The sequence below is a fragment of the Cyprinus carpio genome, chromosome A8 (genome assembly GCF_018340385.1).
Source record: "Cyprinus carpio isolate SPL01 chromosome A8, ASM1834038v1, whole genome shotgun sequence".
Lineage (NCBI taxonomy): Eukaryota > Metazoa > Chordata > Actinopteri > Cypriniformes > Cyprinidae > Cyprinus > Cyprinus carpio.
The window spans coordinates 11718807-11739264 of NC_056579.1; the positions used below are offsets into that span (position 1 = coordinate 11718807).

General features: G+C 35.7%; 1 protein-coding gene across 3 annotated transcripts in view; it reads left to right on the top strand.

The window, feature by feature from the left end:
* Positions 1 to 20458, top strand: part of LOC109095301 (semaphorin-3F-like) — a 35324-nt gene that overhangs the window by 796 nt on the left and 14070 nt on the right. For 2 of the 3 annotated variants that reach the window (XM_042762198.1, XM_042762196.1), the window contains exon 2: positions 13482 to 13607. In XM_042762198.1, coding sequence (XP_042618132.1) covers positions 13514 to 13607 — 94 coding nt within the window. In that variant the 5' untranslated portion in view covers positions 13482 to 13513. Of the gene's footprint in view, positions 1 to 9172; positions 9326 to 13481; positions 13608 to 20458 lie in introns of all 3 variants that reach the window. The other variant, XM_042762197.1, reaches the window with a different exon arrangement.

The window sequence follows — 20458 nt, forward strand, 5'->3', positions numbered from 1 at the left end:
AAGGTTCACAAAATGGGTCATATAAGTTTTATCCCATTTTTACATATAATGTTTTCTACCAAGTCTTATTTTGGTGGGCTGCTCACAGCCATTGTCTCAGTGGTCCACAAGGTCCTGCGTCTTCATAGATGCCATGAGGTTCCCACATCAGTCTCCATTGTCCACTTTACACCCACAAGACAAAGTTGCTCAGAAATAAGTTTTATGTTCAAACAAACTCAGCAGGCAACTTTAGAGGACTTTGAGGTGACATTTTGAAATGCACATTATATGTTCACTGTGCCAATTTATTATTCATTCACAACCCCAACTGAAAAAGTAATGCATTATAGACCTGAAGTTAAAAGCATAAGAGATCAGAAATAATGTCAGATATATAATTTGTAGGTTTCTAATCCTATATGTTACATATGCAGAATAAGAGATGGCATTAATTATGTACTACTTCTAATAATACTATTTTTAATCTAGCTCAGAGGAGAAGTTTAATTGCGGTTGGTACACAGTTCATACAGATCTGGTGTTATAAAAGAGGCTAAAACTGTTAAATGTTTGATTTATTTATTTGTAAAGTGAACTTTGTCTAAAATACTGCCTAGTGGCCTGGCTGTACAACATTTGGTGGTTTCTGGTATCAAACAGCGATGCTGGATGTGTGGGACACTCAAAATCCTGTGCAAAACATGAAAAGGCACTTAGTGGTTATGATTTTAAGGCTGTTTCGAAATTCACGTCCTGTGCTTGTAGTGGTTGAAATATAAAAAATGTATTTGATCAAGGTCCTTGCTCAGTGAATTTAAGTGATGTTTTTTTGATGCTAAGACGAATAAGGTGGAGATGAATAAGGAATTGATTAGTAACTCAGTTTATGTGCTCATGGGTGTAAATACTGGTTAGAATCCTTTAATGCACCACATGAAGGTATTTATGCAATTCTCTTTTTGTAACCTTGATCCTTACTGAATGATTCTTCTACGTTCTAGTGTATTTGCATGCTGATTTAAAAAAATATATATATATGTTGCTTTAAAAGCTTCTGTCCTTGATATAAAGATGGACTGTTTTGGTGGTATAGAATTTTCACCAACCTATTGAAGTTATTCAAAACCAACCTGCTGCTTGAAAGACTTGACAGTGGAATTCTGGGATCCATGTGGATCGTATCTCATCAATAATTGAAGTTATTGAGGCAGAGGAGGAAAGAAGGTCTGAAATCGATTGAGAGGCATCTTGCCCTGAGGGGTTCACTGGATCTGCCTTTATTTTGGTATTGTTGACAGGCCTTAGTGAAATATTAATCTTGCCAATCATACACTATATACTGACTTACCTAGAAGCTGTGCCATCCATACTAAAATCCCTTGCATGTGCCATCTTTTTTTTCTTCTTCTTCAAGGCTTTTAGTGATTTTAGGAATTGTGTGCCTTTGAGGTTTTGCATAAGTACTTTTATGGTCACTAAAGAGAAATACAGTGGTCCCAAAATTTATATTTTAATTTTATTACATTAGAAATAAAATGCCAAACACATGGCTTAAAATAATTTTTTGCAGATGCCATTTTTTTTGTGATTACTCAGAACCAAATGGTGTCAAGGTGATTTCTTTTTTTTTTTTTTTGGATCTCCTGAAGCTTGCTCAGGTGTCCAGACAGAGTAACTATAGATGCAGTTCATCACAGTCACATGTTTCACTAACATTTCAGAACCACAAAGTGTCCAAATACTTTTTGTCTTCATTTCAAACAATATATGTAATGTTTCATAAACTTATACCTTTCTAAAAGTTCTCTAAAATAAATGAAAAATGGTTTGAAGCTTTATTTAATGCAATGACATGCTTACTCCTTTATTTTTATTTTTTTTATTTTTATTTTTTTTTGATGCTGCTAGTCTTCAAATGTTTTGCATCCAAGTTTATCCTTTCTTAATCATTTTTCGTTTTCTTTGTCAGGAGGATGAAGAAAATAATGATAAAAGACTGAAGTAAATATTCTAAATTGGTCACTTTGTTCTATTTTGAGCATTCCTTGAAGACATTATGAGGTCATGTTTGGGAAGAGAGCTATGAGAGAACTCTGAGCTGATGTCTTTGTGATTAACACACTTTGAACATTAAGAAGGGAATATTTTTATATAAACAACCCTTTAAAGGCACATAAATATTCACATGGATACTTTTCCAGGCACATTTCAAAGAGCCCAGATATGGATAATTAATACCTGTACAAACCTGTTGACATAATGTTTCAAGCGTAATGGGGAAGATTTGGCATGAGAACAGAAATAGCTATAATTTGCAAACAATTTACTGGACAATTTTTATTATAATTTTTTATTTATTTAGACCAACCATTGCTCAAGTTCACAAAATCTAAATGAATATTAAAGCTTTTATCCCTCTCCCCATTTTGTCTTAATTCAGGGAAATGATCTGAACAAATGATGTTATTTTTTGTGCATTTTAACATTCACATAGCTTTTTTTGTTCACTACGTAAATGACACACTTAAATTCCCATTTGTCACAAGTGCCTCTCTCTCTCTCTCACCACCCCCCCCCCCCCCAACACACAGACAAATGTAGAGAGAGATGCACTCATGTATAACACTTCTCACTCTCTACACATACAACAAGCCTCTTGAGACGGTTGTCATGACAGCATCAGCGGTGCTGGGGGGTCAGAGTGGGGTCAGACCGGACTCTAGGGGTTGGTGGAAGGGGGAATCTGGGGCATAAGTGATAATTTAGTGATGTCATGGTGGATATGGGGAGCAGTCCACCTTATGAACAAGTGTATTCTTAATGCAGATTGTAAGTTATATCATTCACTCAGGCAAGTTTTTTTCACACCTATTCCCAAATTTTTTGGTCTTCATATATTACTCATATCACATATTCTTAATGTTCTTTAATGTATCCATTCAGGCTTCAAAGCAGAAGCACCTGACATGACTTCAGAATGCTGACCCTCCTCATAAAGCCCCCCTCATCAACCCCATCCCGGTCCTGGTGCCACATTTATAGAGAAAGGCACAATGCAGCGGCGTCAATAACAGTAAGCAAGAGTGCCTGATCCCTGCAGCTGTCAGCCCTGGGAGTATTAAGCCTCCATTCTGAAGATTCTTGGGTCTTTGCCAATCAAAAACCAACAGTAGTTGCTGTGAGAGTCCGCTGATGACCAAACAATCTATTCTCTGGCTGGAGAGGACAATGTATACAAAGAAAAATAAAGTCATCACATCAGAAGGGCATGAAAAGGCTTGGAGGGGAAAAAAAGATGCTGGGTGTTCATCAGCTGTTGATCTGGTCCAGCGATGCTACACTGATGTCACACTGTAGGGTCTGGTTGTTCTCAGACTATCTGGAAAATGTAATGGTATGACAAAAGAATAAAAATAAATGCTGAGTCAAGTGTTGAATGAGGGATGCCAAGAAAAGCAAACAGAAGCTAGTTAACCTAGAGATTTTAACCCTTTCTTTTCTTTGACTACTCATAGTATGTAAGATGATCTCAACTCTTTCTCAGTTGGTCATACTTAAGGTCTGAATGGGGTTGTGGAACGATTGTCCGGTATTTCGGTACCATATCAGTTGTATCACAATAGGTTTTTTTTTCATTCATCAGTTGATATCGGATATTAAATTTTTTATGCTAATTCTCTCCATTTTTGCATTTAGATGAACTTTTTCATCATCTAACTATCAATTAAAGTACATCTTTAAAAATAATAATAATTTAATCTTAAGCAAATGTCAAAATAAAAAAAATTATACTGTACAGTGTACATTTATAATGTTAAATAATACAATTATTTATAAAATTAGTAGAATTTATTAAATAGAATTAGTGCTGTCAAATCGATTAATTGCGATTAATCACATCCAAAATAAGTTTGTTTTTACATAATATATGTGTGTATTGTTTATATTTATAAATACATACACGTGTATATATTTAAGAAATAAATGTAATATATATATATATATATATATATATATATATATATATATATATATATATATTTGTATTTATATATATATAATATAAATCATATATATAACTATGAATATATACACGTAAATATTTCTTAAATTTATATATTTATAAATCTGTTTATGTAAATATACACAGTATACACACTTTTATTTTGGATGCGATTAATGGCAATTAATCGATCTGATAGCACTAAATAGAATATTTTGTCTGTGTGTGTGCATATGTATTAAGCCAATAAAATATGCTAACAAATTACAGATATTATATAATATTGAATAATTTTTGTAGATAAAATTCAATATATATATGTATATATATGTATGTATGTATGTGCATGAACTTAATTATTGGCTGCTAAATCTGTTAACAATAATTGTTCGTATTTTTGCAAATGTACAGTTCATTGCAATATTAATATTTATACTTTTCTGTGATGTTTTGGATTATCATTTGATCTCCAATGTAAAATCTTGGTCCTTAAGCAAAATCAATCCTAAACAAATCAAAATGCCACTTGAAACCAAGAACTAATGGATTAAGTCTCTTTTATTCTTTTGATGCAGTGCATAACAACATTGCATCCTATCATGAGGTCCCCTGATGCTGAAAAACAGCTGTCAGCTATGAATAGCTGGGCCATGATGGTGGGGTAATTGTAGAGGAATTCAGTGTTTATCATGTAGATAAAAGAAGAGAGGCCATTGAAACAGGTGTTGGTATGCACTGTTAGGGCCATGTGCAGTTTGCCCCACTCTGCGTAAAGTCTCTTTAATGCTCCTGCTCTCAATTTGTAACATTACAACACCCAAGCACCACTTTCAGGGATCTGGTTTTACCAGAGGGGAGGGGAGCATTGTGGCAGGGATTAGGAAAAGAGACGGGCAGAGTTTATGTGTGCTTATTTATATGTGTGTGTATGGCTTGAGAATGATGGAGTGCATTAATACTGCACAATGCAAAAGTGTCTTTTTTGTTGTTTCTAAATTAGTGCCTCATTATTTTCCCATTCGCATAAACCTATCATATGTACTGGCTGCTCTTTCTTTTTGGATGAGGAAATGGTTGTTGCTTGGTGACTGCACAACACCGCTGACGTGTGAAGGTGAAAATGTCACTGTGGTTTGTGGCTATCGGTCACTTCAAAGACCCACAGATAAGATGTTCGGAGCTTAACAGCCTTTGAAGACGGGAGCTGAATCTGGTCCTTAAGGGTGGTGAAGCTTAGCCAATGACTCCAAGGCTGTCTACTCCGCCCGGGTTTAAATGCACAGTCCTGGACCTTCGTGTAGGGGGCAGCCAACATTAGAGCTGGAGAAGGGCCACAATTCCCTCAACAGTGGCACGCACTTAGCTCCCTGACACTAGAGAGCATATGTGTGTTTGTGAAAACCTTCCCTCACTTGCTAAGCGCACAACATGAACTTACTTTAGACCTGGCCCTGAGAAAGCCAATCTGTTATGCCACTTGCCAGTATACTTCAGGACTGGCTGTTGGCCATTTTTGCAAAAACATGCAAAGGCTACAATGGATGTGTTAGTGTCTCAAAAATAAATAAAAACTATGAAAAGTCCCTAATAATAAGGCTCAGTGTACTGTGTTAATAAATGGAAGGAATGTTTTATTTTTCACAGGTGTTTTACATATTTTATTTTAGAGTTACAGGAAACATTAGTAAACTTAACGCATAGTGACTTGTCAGAAAATTACCAGTACATTTTCAGATTTTTTTCCCTATGGTGTATAGTTAAAAAAATATAAAATGTATAAGAGATCTGAAGATTTTTTTATTCACAGTTTGTCTGAACATATGCTTTTGAAAAGTGTGACTGATAATATAAAAAAACAAGACATTTTAAATGTAACTTGTTTGTCAGTTTTTGTTCCAATTGCAAAAACATTTTGCTCAAATTTACATATGTATTGGAGCACAAATAATTACAAAGAAACAGCAAGTAATGTATCAAATTAAACATGACATTAAGTAGAAAAACAAATAGTATTGGTTTGTAAAACATGCTCCAAAAAGCTTTGCATTTACAATTTTTTTTTACGATGTATAAATTATGCTGACCTGTTAATTTACTCTTAAAAATACTGTTATAAAAATACTTTAGTGATAAATCTCCCCAAACTTTACCCCAAAGTATGTCAGAAAACAAGCCTTTATATTTGTATTAGCAACTCTTAAAAAAGCAAAAACAAACAAAAAATTTTTACATAAAGATGTTTTACAAGGAAATACTATTTCAGTTTTTCTGCTTCAACATTTTATTGTTTGTGATACTTGTCCTTGGAATTGATATTTACTAGTAATTTCTAAGTTTAAATGGTTTCTATACCAGATTTTATTCAGTGTATCAGCTGCTGGCCTGGTTTGCTGGTTTAAGGGTGCTTTGGGTTCACTAAACTAGTAAAACCCAATTTTTTTCCAAAGGTAGAAAGTAAAACTGAGTTCCTGGTAAATGATTATTGTATTTCTTCTGTGGTGGATGTTGAAACATGACCCTCTTGACCCCTTTGTACACTTGTTAGTCCCTGGGGGCTGTTTTCCGAGTCTGTGGCAGCTCTATTGCTGAGCTAATGCGTCACGCTAATGAGTGCTAACATTGACAGGAGACCGCATTAGCCCCGCCCAGCCTGCGTTTTGAGAGGTGATAGGGTTGACTGCTTCAGCTATTCTTCTCCACATCAGTGGTTTAATTGCTTGGTCTAAAGCTCTTGTTACTTTTCTCTCTTTCTTTCCCATTTTTCTGTTGTTTACTCAGATTTGCTAAGTGAAAAGTGGTCACAAAATCTTCAGAGGCTTTGAGGCAGTATAGGGTTTGGGGTGCAGAATATGATTTTGATTCTCACTTTCTCACCGATAGTCTCATGAAACTGCAAATTAATCCAACATAGACTCATTGAAAAAGCATGCCTCAAAACTCCAAATACACGCACATATATATATATATATATATATATATATATCTTTTACATTTGTGTGGGGTAGCTAATATTTAAATTGCCATCAAAGCTCGCTAATTCTTCATCAGCAGAAGTTTAAAAAGAAAATATGTAGCAAATTATTCATCACAGTTCAGATACCACATGCCAAGCCAACTTGCACTGATTGACTTAAAATGTGAAAAAGGAGTGTCACTTTGAACTCATCGTGACCTCTCTGAATGTTGGATAAAGTGTGGATATGAGCATGGGCGTGACACGTGAGTGAGCGATTGTCCTGAAAACATCAAGTCACGTATAGACTATCTTGTCTCTTTGAATTCTAAATCTGGATTTATACATACACATTATCTCATGAAAACCTCCATGTGAAGACACTTGGCCAATGAAAAAGTGTGAAAGGCTAATTTACGTTTTATTAAAAGTGGAAACAAGTGTGATTTTCCAAACTGCTGCAATATGTACAACAATCAAAGATTCCGCTTCATCTGTTTTAAATGAAGAAAATTTAACATGCTTGTAGCATCACTCACTGGACATTTTACTTTGAAACAAGAAGTAACGTAATATCATTTTGCAGAAATGTCACCACAGGCACATTTTTCAGATGAGGCTGGGTTGAGTTCACATAAAGGGATCACATAAAGAGGTCGCTTTATAGTTGTATTGAGTTTTTATATGGTTTTATACATTCTTTTCTTGTTTTGTCATTGGCCTATTTATTTAATGAATGTAGAGCAAACAAAACCTCAGAGAAGATGTGCACATACTCACAAAAATGATTATTCTTTGCAGATGTAACTCATTGTCAGACAGTAACCGCTCCTGGCTAAAATTCAGGAAGTCAGTCTCTGATCGTACGCCTCTGATTTCCCCCCATGGGCTGTTCGCAATGTGCCTCTGGAGATCAGGTGGCCCAGATAAACATATGCAATCTGTCACTGCCCACAACTGATAGACAAAACAGCCACCCTCATGCAGTTTTCTGTCTATTTTGTTGCATCATTTACCAGAAATCAACCATAATATCAAGTAGAAAACAAGTTTTATGGATGAAAGAAATGACTAGTGGAAAACTAACCACATCCTTGAAAAAACAGAGCAAATGAAGTGAAATCAAATGAAAGTGTACATCATCTCAACCCTTGATTTTTAAGGAGCTCATGTTTCTGGTTTTCTTGGCATGCAGGATTGAGCCTGATCATCCATCTTTAGTGATGCTGTCATTGTGTTTTGGTGTCTTTTGGTTAAAGTTTGCTGGCTGGCCGCTGTAGTTTAAAAGCACAGTGTGAGTCTCAGTTAAAGCTCTCAGTTAATTGTGACTGTTTTTGTAGTGAGTTATAGGCTTTTAGGCCTCTTCATCACATGAAAAGCCAACAGTAATCCAACCCACAGAAGCGGGGATGGGTTTCCTGATTTCATCAATCTCATGATTTGTGCAAAAGAAATTTAAGATGAAGTCACCCATTAGAACCCTTTGATCATTTTGGGGGGTATTAAACCAAGTAAACAAACATAGATGAAACAAAACAAACATAGATGATCAGGTCTCCTTACTCTGTATTTGAGACATCCAAGAAAACCAAGAAAAAGAATGAAATGAACATGATAAACCTAAACCGAATGTTTGGTATACATAAGCACCAAAAAGGTTACATTAAAGGGCAAAGATGTCAAAGAGGATACTGGACAGACATGTAAGAATAAGTCTACTGTCACTGTGAGACTGATGAGGACCAACAGGTCTTGGAATTGAGAAATGACCTGTCTTCTGTGGAGGAATGTGTGGCACAAGACTATCGGCTCTAGACAATCCCTCAGAGCTCAGAAATGGCCTTCTACTTGATTCTGAAGTTTCTCAGATCCTTTTTATTGACTATTTGAGCTGTTGGAAATGCACCCTTGAATTTCTTAGCCGTATAGTTTGATTTGAAAAAAAAAAACACAGATTCAATGAGATTTAACATTCTTTTAAATAATGGGGGACACGCAGGGTGTTGGTCATGTGATCAATCATGGCTTGCTTTATTCCTTGGGGCTCCCCTGCTAAAAGTCTTTCTTTGTTGGTAGCCCATTGAAGAGGTCTGTGTATTTCTCTTTAATTAATTTAATGACTTACAAACTCTCTTTTAAAGTTTTACTTCTAGATTCAAAATGACCTCTAAATATCGCCATCTCCTCAAAAGCATGAGGTTCTGTAAATTAATTTTTTCTTATTTGTCAATTAGAGCTGCTCTAAAGGGTCCTGTGAGTGAGAATGCAGACTTTGGTTCAGCAGGAGGGAGCCACTGCAGTTGAATCATTGAGGGAAAGTCTCCCAGAATCCTTTGTGTCGGGTCGCCCCATGACCTACTGTTTCCACATACCCAGGCTCCTCAATGGTAAATGTGCTGCGCTATTGGTTTTCTGTATTCATGCCTGCTGCATGGAAACTAATTTCCACTTGAAGAGGAGCTCAGCTGGAGAGAGAAAAATAGACTTTTAGAGACTGGGACAGAAAAGAGTGTGAAGAGAGAGAGGGATTCTTTGCCAAATTAATTATATTTTTATTCGTTTTTTTTTTTTAACCAGAAATGTCATTATTTACACTAAAGATTTGTGTATTTTAATTGCATATAAATTTTCCATCCATTTGGATTACAATTTTTTTGCATAAACAAACTAATAAACTTAACGTGATGCATATTTATCAGTTATACATAAATGAAACATGAATGAGATTTTTGTAATAGTATTAATATACTGCATATGTTTTAAATACACAGTAAACAGGATTATATATTTATCATCAATAAATCCATTTTATCTAATTTTCTTATACATTTTAACTAATTGAGTCTTGCTTGTTCAACAGGAAGCTATATTCAAACTACAATCATGCTTTCTAACAGATAAAGGGCCAGATTTACTTACAGCTTGCGTCAATGCAACCCATCTTTTGGTGTTAAAATAGTAGTCTACTGTCAGAATTGACTAAAGATGCACTCATCAAATTACTGGTATTTGCGCCATTAACACTCCAAAAAAGCATGTCTTAAAGCACAATCTAGTTTGCAACTAGATTGTGTTGGTCATTATGGAAATGATCTGGCTGCGTCTGTGTTCTTTAATTTGCGCATTGTCAGTAAATCACCTGCAGAAATTTCCACTCCCATTAGCACTTTTTTTGGAATTGCGCTCTTATGCTAATTTGCCCTGTTAAATAAATATGGCCCTAAATGTAGCTATTTGTTTTCACATACCATTATTATTTTGGGTGTATTCATTATTACTCATAATTTACTGTTGATCCAGACCTGTATGTTTAAAAAAAAAAAAAGAAAGAAGAAACAGTGGCTCACAAAAGCCAGAGTTTTTAAGAATCTATTCTTTTCTCCATACCACTCCAAAACAAGCATAACGCACTATAGATGAACAAAAACACTATTTAAAATAATGTTTCAAAAAATTAGTATTGTAAATCTTCTGAAAGCATGTGGTAACTTTGTGTTAATTAACTAAAATTTTAATTAATTTGAACTGCATTTATTTATGGTGCTCTTTTATTTCTAGTATTTTTGTTTCATTTAGTTCCACTGAAAAAACGTAAGGTTGAATTAAATTTGTATTGTTAATTTTCCATTAAAAGAAGTTGATTCAGTAATATTATAAGCAAGCATGCATAATACCATTAAATCCACTTTGAATTCATGTCTAGATAATGTGTTTTTCAGACCTTATCCCTTGTTTTTTTTATCCATCTGTTTTTCATCCTTCCCGCTGTCTGTCTCACCCTCTGCTGCTCATTTTATTGCCTCACCCTTGTCCTTGACCTCTGTTTATTCTCAGATTCACTCAGCTTCCTCTCCGTTTTATAAGAACCTCATCATTCTGTCGCTCCTTATGCAGGTGTGGCTCACTTATGCAGACACACACACAGTGATAATGACACCCCTGTAGCCACTTGAGGCATATAATTAGAGAGCAGACATGTGCTGACTCTAGGTATTCTCCAGGCTACAGGACTCACCCATGACTGCACCCTCACATTTACAGTGCATCTCAAAATAAAAGATGCTCTCCCTCAGGTTCAGAAATAAAAGCATGATGCAGATTGTTTGGAACTGTACTGCCATGTGTACTGTTAACAAACAGAGAAGTCAAAGCGGTGTATCATTACAGATAATCAGTGTTGGATTACTAAAAGTAGCAACACTACTAATTTAACTACAATTTTCAGTAGCATGACAGTAGTTGTTATCAAAATAGTGTAGGTGTTCTAAGTATTTTGTTTTAACCAAAACAAGCTTTATGTTTGTATATGATTTTGTACTGCAAAAGCAAATTTACTCCTCATTCTTGCATGAACAAAATGTTGACTCTTTTGAAGCATTTATCTGATTCAGTGAATCTCTTAAAAATCTACAAAATGATTCATTTGAAAAATCTTTACTTGCTACAATTAAAAAATAATAATTATTTTGTAATATGCTTTTCAAATTTTTTATACTTGATTATTTCGCATTTAATTGGACGTATATTGTAAATTGAATTGTTATTCAGTGCTTTCATTCAAATCGAGATTCATATATTTTGTATTAGTAGATTGTAACTACATGTAGCTTGACAAGCTACAGTTTCAAATTAGCTTCCTCAACACAGCAGTTAATGATGTTGTTATTTCAGTATTCTTTAATGCTTTTCTTTTGTAATGTTTTTCATATATTTACATGTAAACATGACAAGTGAGCCAAAAGGAAGCAAATCAGACATAATGTGGGAGCGCTCGGCCTCTCCTGTCTGTCTGGATCTGTAAGATGTGTTTGTGCCAGGTTTTAATCTTCTGAAATCTTCACAGACTGGTCATTCCCTCTGGTGCCTTTCAAGAGTAGCAGACAGTGAAGAATTCAGCAGTGCTACTGTTTTATGACTCTCACACATTAGTTGTGCTAAACACGTACTGTAATATCTTTAAACCAATTGGTCTGCTTCAGATCCTAAAGTATATTTCTCTGAAGCGTTTCTGGTTTCCAGTTTAAATTAATGATATGTTAGCACATTTATCATAGAGAAAGTATGCTGTCTTTTGGCTATTGTTCCTCTGTCATTTTTCATCACTTGGAAAAAAAATTTCCTGGAAGAATGCCAAAGTACAGCACTTCATAGCGTGTTACAAAGCAACCTCTGTGAAGATGCCGTTAGTGGTAGAACCACAGCAAACCTGTTATAAAACAGCATAGTATACAAAGTGTACTTTTGTGGTGACACTAATTATTTTACAGGATTATTCCAGGTTACATTTATTATTTAATGTGTCCCTTCTTTTTTCTTTATATAGCCACAAGATGTAAACAATGTGTTAACATGATTTTAGAGAAAAATCTCCAGACTTTATCACACGATCTTTCAGAAATCATTCTAATAGTGAATGAATACAGTATGAGTGCTTATGAAATTTTAAGCTTCACATTGCTGTTAATTGATAAAAAATATGGTAACTTGTACTGAACATGGACTATTCATTTAAACAACAAATATGCTGTGCCCCACTGTAAACTCCACTTTAAACTGAGTCAAAGTGATGGACATATTGTACATATAAATCAGCATTGTTCTGAGTTTAACATCTTTGAGCATTTTCATTATAAAACATCCTAGCAAATGTTTGCGTTCCTGTTACGGTTATCCCTCATTAAGCATGTAAATCTGTGTTGCTTGCATAGATACGTGCCCGCCATGTTTAGCACCTCAGAACAGGGTGATTTTCTGTAGATACGGAGGCTCACAGTAGGTATGACATTCCCTGCCGGCCGGGACTAAGTGTTTAAGATTTAAAGCAAGACAGTGTGACATGGATTTGCCGTAGCTGGAAGGATTTGGCAGACGTACTTAAGAAACTATTGCTTTCTGACTGCATAGTTTTCTAATCTCTTTTGGGCACACGTCCCCACTGCAGAAAGACTTGCTGCCCTCTCCCACACATTCTAACACTGTTTTCGTGGAAAAGGCCATTTGGCTTCAGATATTTGTCTTTTTTTGTCCCCAGATAAAAAGCTAAAAACAAAACTAGGCTGTGTATCTATGGATAAATTAAGCTGTTGTGTTATAATACCTCAACGTTGTGATTTAACTGGCTTGCCCTTGGGAAGGTGTTTATAGTCCTCATAGTGGATGACTGTAAATGCTCTGAGAAAAGACAGAGAAACTTACAGCCCTGTTTGGAAACAGTAGTCAAATATTAAAAAAGCAACCAGACACCTTTAGTGCTTTGTTTTCCTTTCTCTTCTGGGCCTCTTTACTAAAGGGTGGGACTTTTCTTAGATTTTCAGTGACCTGTAAACAAGCCTAAATTCGAGGCTGGGCTTTTCAGGGTGGGGGCTTCTATGCTTACAAGACCCGAGCATTGTTGAAATCGGTCTTGTTTTATGGTCCACATTTATGGAAACTAATTGGAACTGTTCGTGAAATGTATACAGTTGCTGTCAGTGAATGAACTTGCTAGTGTGTCTTGATGTAACATGCATGAACTGAATGTGTCTTTCTCTCTGACACTTGCAGATCTCGGTGTGTAAACTACCGCTGTCATTATCATGATGCAAACCCTGCTTCTCACCCTGAGCTTATGTGTCTGGGGTTGTCAAGGCAACGCCCGCACAACACCCAGAGTGCACCTGTCATATAAAGGTGAGGTGGCTTTTTTCCCTTGTTTTTTAAAACATGCACGCACACATTTTTATTTGTATGTGTATTCTTTTCTGAGTTAACAAAACATTACTGATCTGATATAATGAAACAATATTTAATGTGCATTTTTTCATTGTTGGTTATTAAATGAGCCACTGAGGTGTTCAGAATTATTAGATCTCACTATCACATAAAATCCCCCTAAAAATAATTGCTTAGTTTTGGGCTAAATAACATCTTAAAAAAAACTGGTACAACCATTCAGGCAAAAATGTAAAACATTTAGTAAATGTCAGTGGTTTTTATCCTGAATGGATATATGAGGGAATTTTTAAGGTGTCATTCCCATACCTGGAAGGGTCAGGGAAATTAATAAAATATTAAAAAGTCATGGAAATTTCTGTAATGAATATATATTTTTGTCAAGCCCTAACATATTGTATCAGGTAGAAATTGCTTTGTAATTGCTGATAACAAAGTTGGTATATGTAATTTAAAAAAAATCCAGTAATCACAAACTACTCTATAATTAGTACAAAAAAATTACATTTATTTTATTTAGTTATTTTTCATTCATTACCACTCCTAGTTTTTGTAAAAAATAAATAAATAAATAAATATATAATAGTTTGAAAACAAGCAGCTTTGTTATTATAGAAAAAATAACAAAAATATCTTACATGGCCTACATGGAGGGCCTTCAAGGGCCTATTGTCTTACAATATGGTCAAAAAGGTTGAGAACCACTGAATAGAAATTGTTTTTTTGTTTTTTTTTGATGTAATGATTTAAAGGGGTAGTTCCCTTCTAAAAAGAAAATGCTAATTTTCATGTTGTTCCAAACCTGTATGACTTACATTCTTCTGTGGAACACAAAGGAAGACATTTTGAAGAATGTTTCAATTGTTGTGTTATAATGGAAGTGAACAGGGTCTAAAACAACATTGTACCCCATTGACTTTCATTGTATGGACACACACACACACACACACACACACACACACACACACACACACACACACACACACACACACACAAATACTTTTCAAAATATCTTCTTTTGTGAAGAAGGTCATGCAGGTTTGGGGTATGGAGCAAAATGAGGTCAGAAAATAATGGCAGAAAATTCATTTAATGGCATGTAAGATTAAAATTGCCTCAATTAAAAAAAATATTATATTTGACACCTACATTGTCATACATTCTTTTCTCAACCTTTGTCCATGTGGAAACTTTGGATTTTGTTTATTTTCCTCTTAATTTGAAGCACACGTTTGAGTTTTTTAGAATGTCTGTGGAATGTCGTTATCATGCTTTGTGGAGCTTCTGAGCACTTTATGTCATCAGTGGCTTTTTAATGCCTCTCTTTTCTTACTGTTCTTACTCATGTCATACTCTCTCTCTTTCTCACTTTCTCGCTTCCTGTCTTCCTGTGTATGTTTTGAATCTGACACCAGCATGCCTCATCTCCCAATTAATGCCCCAGAGAGGGGACTACCCATCATCCCCCTGCAGGGGGATGTGTCACGGCGGGGCACAAAGAGATGCAAGCAGAGTGAGGCAGATGTTTGAAGTTTAAAAGTCAAATCTCTCAAACACAAAAGCATTAGCTTTTTTCCCATTCAGCTCGCAAAGAATGGGCTTGAAAAGATACAGTGGCGTTGCTGAAGAGATATTGTTTTATATAATGAAAGACACTAGGCACAGCTGCATGCAGACACATTTATAATACTATTTGCCCATCCGTCTGACAGAAGCGCAGCAGCACAACAGGTCAGAGTCTGACATGAATTTGCTTTCAGTTCTCAGAAACTGTCACACACAAAACCCAGCAGGTGCCTCTGCAGTGGAGCCCCATTACTTTGTGTAATCCATCAGAAAGTATTCACACACACACACAGAAATGCATAAACTCACACACACACTTACAGTCTCCTCTGCAAGGTATATTCAGTGCACAACCTAGTGGCATTCATATTTTTTAAAAAAGTAATCAAAGCATTTCCACAAAAACCTTTATTTTATGACAAACAGTGATCAAAATTAGAGAACAGTAACCACTGTAGCACGAAAGAAGATTACAACTAGATTTTGGAGGGTTACAGCTGTCAAAAATTAGTAGGAAGTGTAGAGGCCCTTGCTTTGAATAACTTCAGCATATCTGTGGCCACAGGATATCACTGGTTTCTCAGACCGCGCTCGTGTGATCTTGGTCCACTCTTCTTCCAGTCTCTTCCATTGTTTTGCATATTTTGTTAGTTTTTTATTAGTAATTTTTTTGTTAAGGATTTTCCAGAGATTTTCAGTTGGGTTTAGATCAGGACTCTGGGCCGGCCATTTCATCATTTCAATGTTTTTACAGGACATTGCAGGGAAGGTACCGCATGTTGCTGAAGGAAGTTCTGATTGGCATTCACCCTGCCATGTAGCTGTATAAGCAGCCCAACTCCTGTTGCAAAAAAAAACATCCTCCAAACCATGACACTTCCTCCTCCACCTTTCACTGACTTCTTTACACACTCAGGCTTTAATCTTTTCCCAGTTTGATGCTGAACATAATGTTTCCCAACGGACCCAAATAAATTAAACTTGCTCTCATCACAAAAGTGAATTTTGGACCAGTTCTCCTCCATCCACAAAACATGCTCCACAGCAAAGGTGAGTCTAGCCTTTTGATTCTTTTTGCTGATGAGGGCTTCGTCACTGCACAGTGTGCTTTCAGTCCAACTTCTCTTCAACATGCCGAGACCGATCCATTCCCTGTTCAGTGCTGAACTGGTGAGAGATTCCAGCTGCAGTGTTGAACCGATTCGCCATTGAGAGTCTCCGCATTATCCTGTCTTCTCATGCATTTGTGTTATGTGGATGACCAGCCTTTTGGTGGACTTTAATGAATTAGTGTCAAATGTAAAGCTGCAATATTCTAGAAATCACAGATTTGGAATGAAAGCTTCTCTTGCAATGGCTGAAAGGGTCACCCCATTGGCCTTCATCTGGACAACATCCTGTTGCAGGGTTTCAGTCACCTTAGAGCGGCTCACAATCTTACAGTGTGATTATTTTAAAGGGGGGTGATTCTTTTCTATACCCACTGTGTATGTGTGTGTATATATTGTATATACTGTGTATATAATATATATATATATATATATATATATATATATATATATATATATATATATATATATATATATGTATATATGTATATGTATGTATATGTATATATATATATATATATATATATATATATATATATATATATATATATATATATATATATATATGTATATATATATGCACACAAACACACACACAAATACGTTCATACATACATGTATACATATGGGTTATGTGTAGAGGTATAGTAAAAAAAAAAAAAAAAAAAAAACAATTTATCAACTTCGACAATCTGTATATCAAATGTATATATTTATGATTGTTGTTTATTTACAGTGTACATTATACATATTGTAAGTTAAGTAATTGATTATATGTGTTGTGCATAGAAAAAAATGTGGTTGGAAAGAAGTGGTCATCTTTTTCTTCTACTGTTTTTCATGATTTTACTTAAATATAATATACACATATGCATATGAGGTTTATGTTAGTCTTTGAAATATAGTATGTGTGAGTGTCTGAGTGTGTAAGTGTGAATGTCTGTGTGCCCAAATGTTTGTGAGGGTGATTATGACCCCGGGTTGACTGGGGTTATTATGTGCGTAGGTGACAGTGGGATAGATCCCTGTTCTGAGAAACAGGATTGGCTTGTGGCGTTTGAGGTTTATTATTAGCTTGTGTGGTTGCTGTGTTTACCTCGGCCAAAGCACAGGGAAGCCCCCCAAAGCATGACAGGGCTCACTGCCAGCAATCTGCTCTAAAATGCCACAGAGACAACAGAAATGTTTGGAGCTTTGGTTAGTGTCGTCCAGCCTGAATCCGTCTCCACCCCATAGCAGAGCCACTGGCTTTGTTAGGATCAGGTATGAAGTTTGAGTTGGGTTTAAAGATTTTGGGACTACCATTCAGGGGATCTAAATGAAAATAATTCAGTTTTATGCTCTTGAAATGTTTGTTTGTTTATCTATATATACACTGCCACTTGCATTGCATCTCAAGACCAAGATGAGCGACGTAAAGGGATAGTTTGTCCAAAAATGAAAATTGGCCGTTTATCTGCTTACCCCCAGGGCATCCAAGATGTAGGTGACTTTGTTTCTTCAGTAGAACACAAATGAAGATTTTTAACACAAACCGTTGCAGTCTGTCAGTCATATAATGGAAGTGAATGGGAATCATAGCTTTAAAAGATAAAAAAAAAAAAAAAACCAAACAAAACCAAATTAAACCCTGCAGCTCGTGACGATACACTGATGTGTAAAGACCTCTGATTCACCGTAATGTCCGAACTGTCCTGAGGGCGTTCTCAACAGCCAGCCCGTGACGCGTCTTCTTCTTCTTCTTGCTTTACAGCAGATAGTAGACTTATAAGTGCATTACCGCCACCTATCTCTCAAATAGATGATTGACACTCTATCAACAATCTCAATTAGGAGTGTCAGTCTACAATCGGCCGTAAAGCAAGAAGAAGTTTTTTTGACTCTTAAAGCCGTGATTTCCATTCACTTCCATTATACTGTATAACTGACAGACTGGAACGATTTGAGTTAAAAATCTTCGTTTGTGTTCTACTTAAGAAACAACGTCACTTTCATCTTGGATGCATTGGGGGTAAGCAGATGAACATCAAATTTTCATTTTTGGGTGAACTATTATTTTAAGTGCATTAAGAGAGTAACACTCAAGTTCTGTGAGTTCTCTTTGGAGCTAGGCCACTTTCCCAGAGTGCCACTTAAAAACTGACAGCAATGCCCGCTTATAAATGTGGGAAACTTTTTTGGAAAGGGTATGTGGATAAATTAATTCTATAAACCAGAATTATGAGGTAGAAGATCAGAAATAGAGCAATGGAAGATGATCTTTCTAATGTGGCTTGACCCCTGAATGTCTATGGGAATGAAATCCACTTCCTAAATACACAGAAATCATCACACAGCCCTGAATCTCCAATCATTCATGAAGTTCTCCACATCCAGTGGCACTCAAATGTTTGTTTATTCAGTATTTTTGATAATTGATTATGCATATGCAGGACTCTCTGCTACATTTAACATATTTTCCAAGTAAATCCATTCTAGAGATTTAGCAGAATTGGATTCAAATTCGGCACATAAACTGAAAGGCAAAAAGTTTACTTGTTGATAAACCAACAAATTTGTAGATTAGCTTTTCAAGTAGTTACAAAATTAAAGTTACTGTAGCTCCTAGAATTAAGTTGATCTATTAGACAAGCTTTGTGCTGTTGATGGCAATAGATATGAAGACATTATATAGTTCACATCAAAAATAAGTGACCGATTATACTGGAGGATTTGCATGGGTGCCTTGTACAACGAGGGCATTTCTTGAACATGTCTATCTGATTTGTAGTGATACAACTGTGTTGTTCAAACTTATCTTTGTTGTTGGATCAAAGCTTTGCAAATGAATACAAATGGGATTCTCTCTCTCATATACAGGTATGACCATCCAAGTTTTTTTGTGCAAAGTGTCTGTTGGCAGATGCATTTATAATGAGGTCATGCAGAGTTTTGCATTTCATCTACAATCAACATTTCCTTCCCTGGAAAAACTCGGAGGAATTCCTCACCAATGAGACACTTTAACTTATGTCCTTTCCTGTAAAAAAGGTCTGTTTTTTTCCACCCATGCTTGCCTCCCGTGTCCAAGTTATGATCTTGGCCTTTAAAAAAAAGATCCAGAGCAAAGTGGCACAGAGGGACCGATTTAACAACATTATTAAAAGCTGGGTCTGTGAAGATTCTCATGATACTCTCTACCCTTTTTTTCCTATAGTCTGGCATTCAACCTGCAGAGTTTTTGGCTTGCAGCCACAAATTAAATGCTAAATAATGTTTGAAAACTTGAAGGTGGGCTTTATAAGGAGACACTGTCCACTTGTATAAAAATATATTGGAAAATTTGTTAGCTCACGGTGGCATTTTGGTTGAGCACAGTGACAAAATTTGATAGAATCAAACTGTAAAAATGGCACATAGTGGGACAAACATATTCATAAAAAAAAATATAGGGAGTAGTTTGTAAAACTAGCATATAGTTGTGACCGAGTATGTCAGTGTTCAGCCAGGCCTACGTGCTCACGATACATGGATGTGTGTGAACAATAATGTGATCTGATCCCTCTCCCTTGTTATATATCAGATTAAAATAGAGCTATGCAGTGAAATAGTTTTGGTGCAGCATAACAGTTAAGATTTAAATAAAAGTCAGCTTGATCCAGAAACTAGAGTCCGTTAAAGGGACAGTTCACCCAAAAATGAAAATTGTCATCATTTACTCATTCTCAAATAGTTCCAAACCTGTACTTGTTTCTTTCTTCTGTTGAACAAACATTCTTCAAAATATCTTCTTTTGTGTTGAACAGATGAAAGAAATTCATACAGGTTTGGAACAACATGAGGGTGAGTGATGACAAAATGTTCATTTTTGGGTGAACAATTCCTTTAAATAGTTCTGAATACATTGCTGCATCCTAGAGCATAGAACCTTAAGGAATAGTTCAATACGAGTTAAAGGGATAGCTTACTCAAAAATGTAAATTCTGTCATCATTTACTCACTCTCATGTCCTTCCAAACCATGTTGTATGACTCTTTCACAAAAGAGGATATTTTAGACAGCGTGTCAACACTGAACTCATTGACTTTCAAAAAAAAAAAGTACAGAGGTATTTTTCAAAATAGTCATACAAATTTGGCATGACATGAGGGTGAG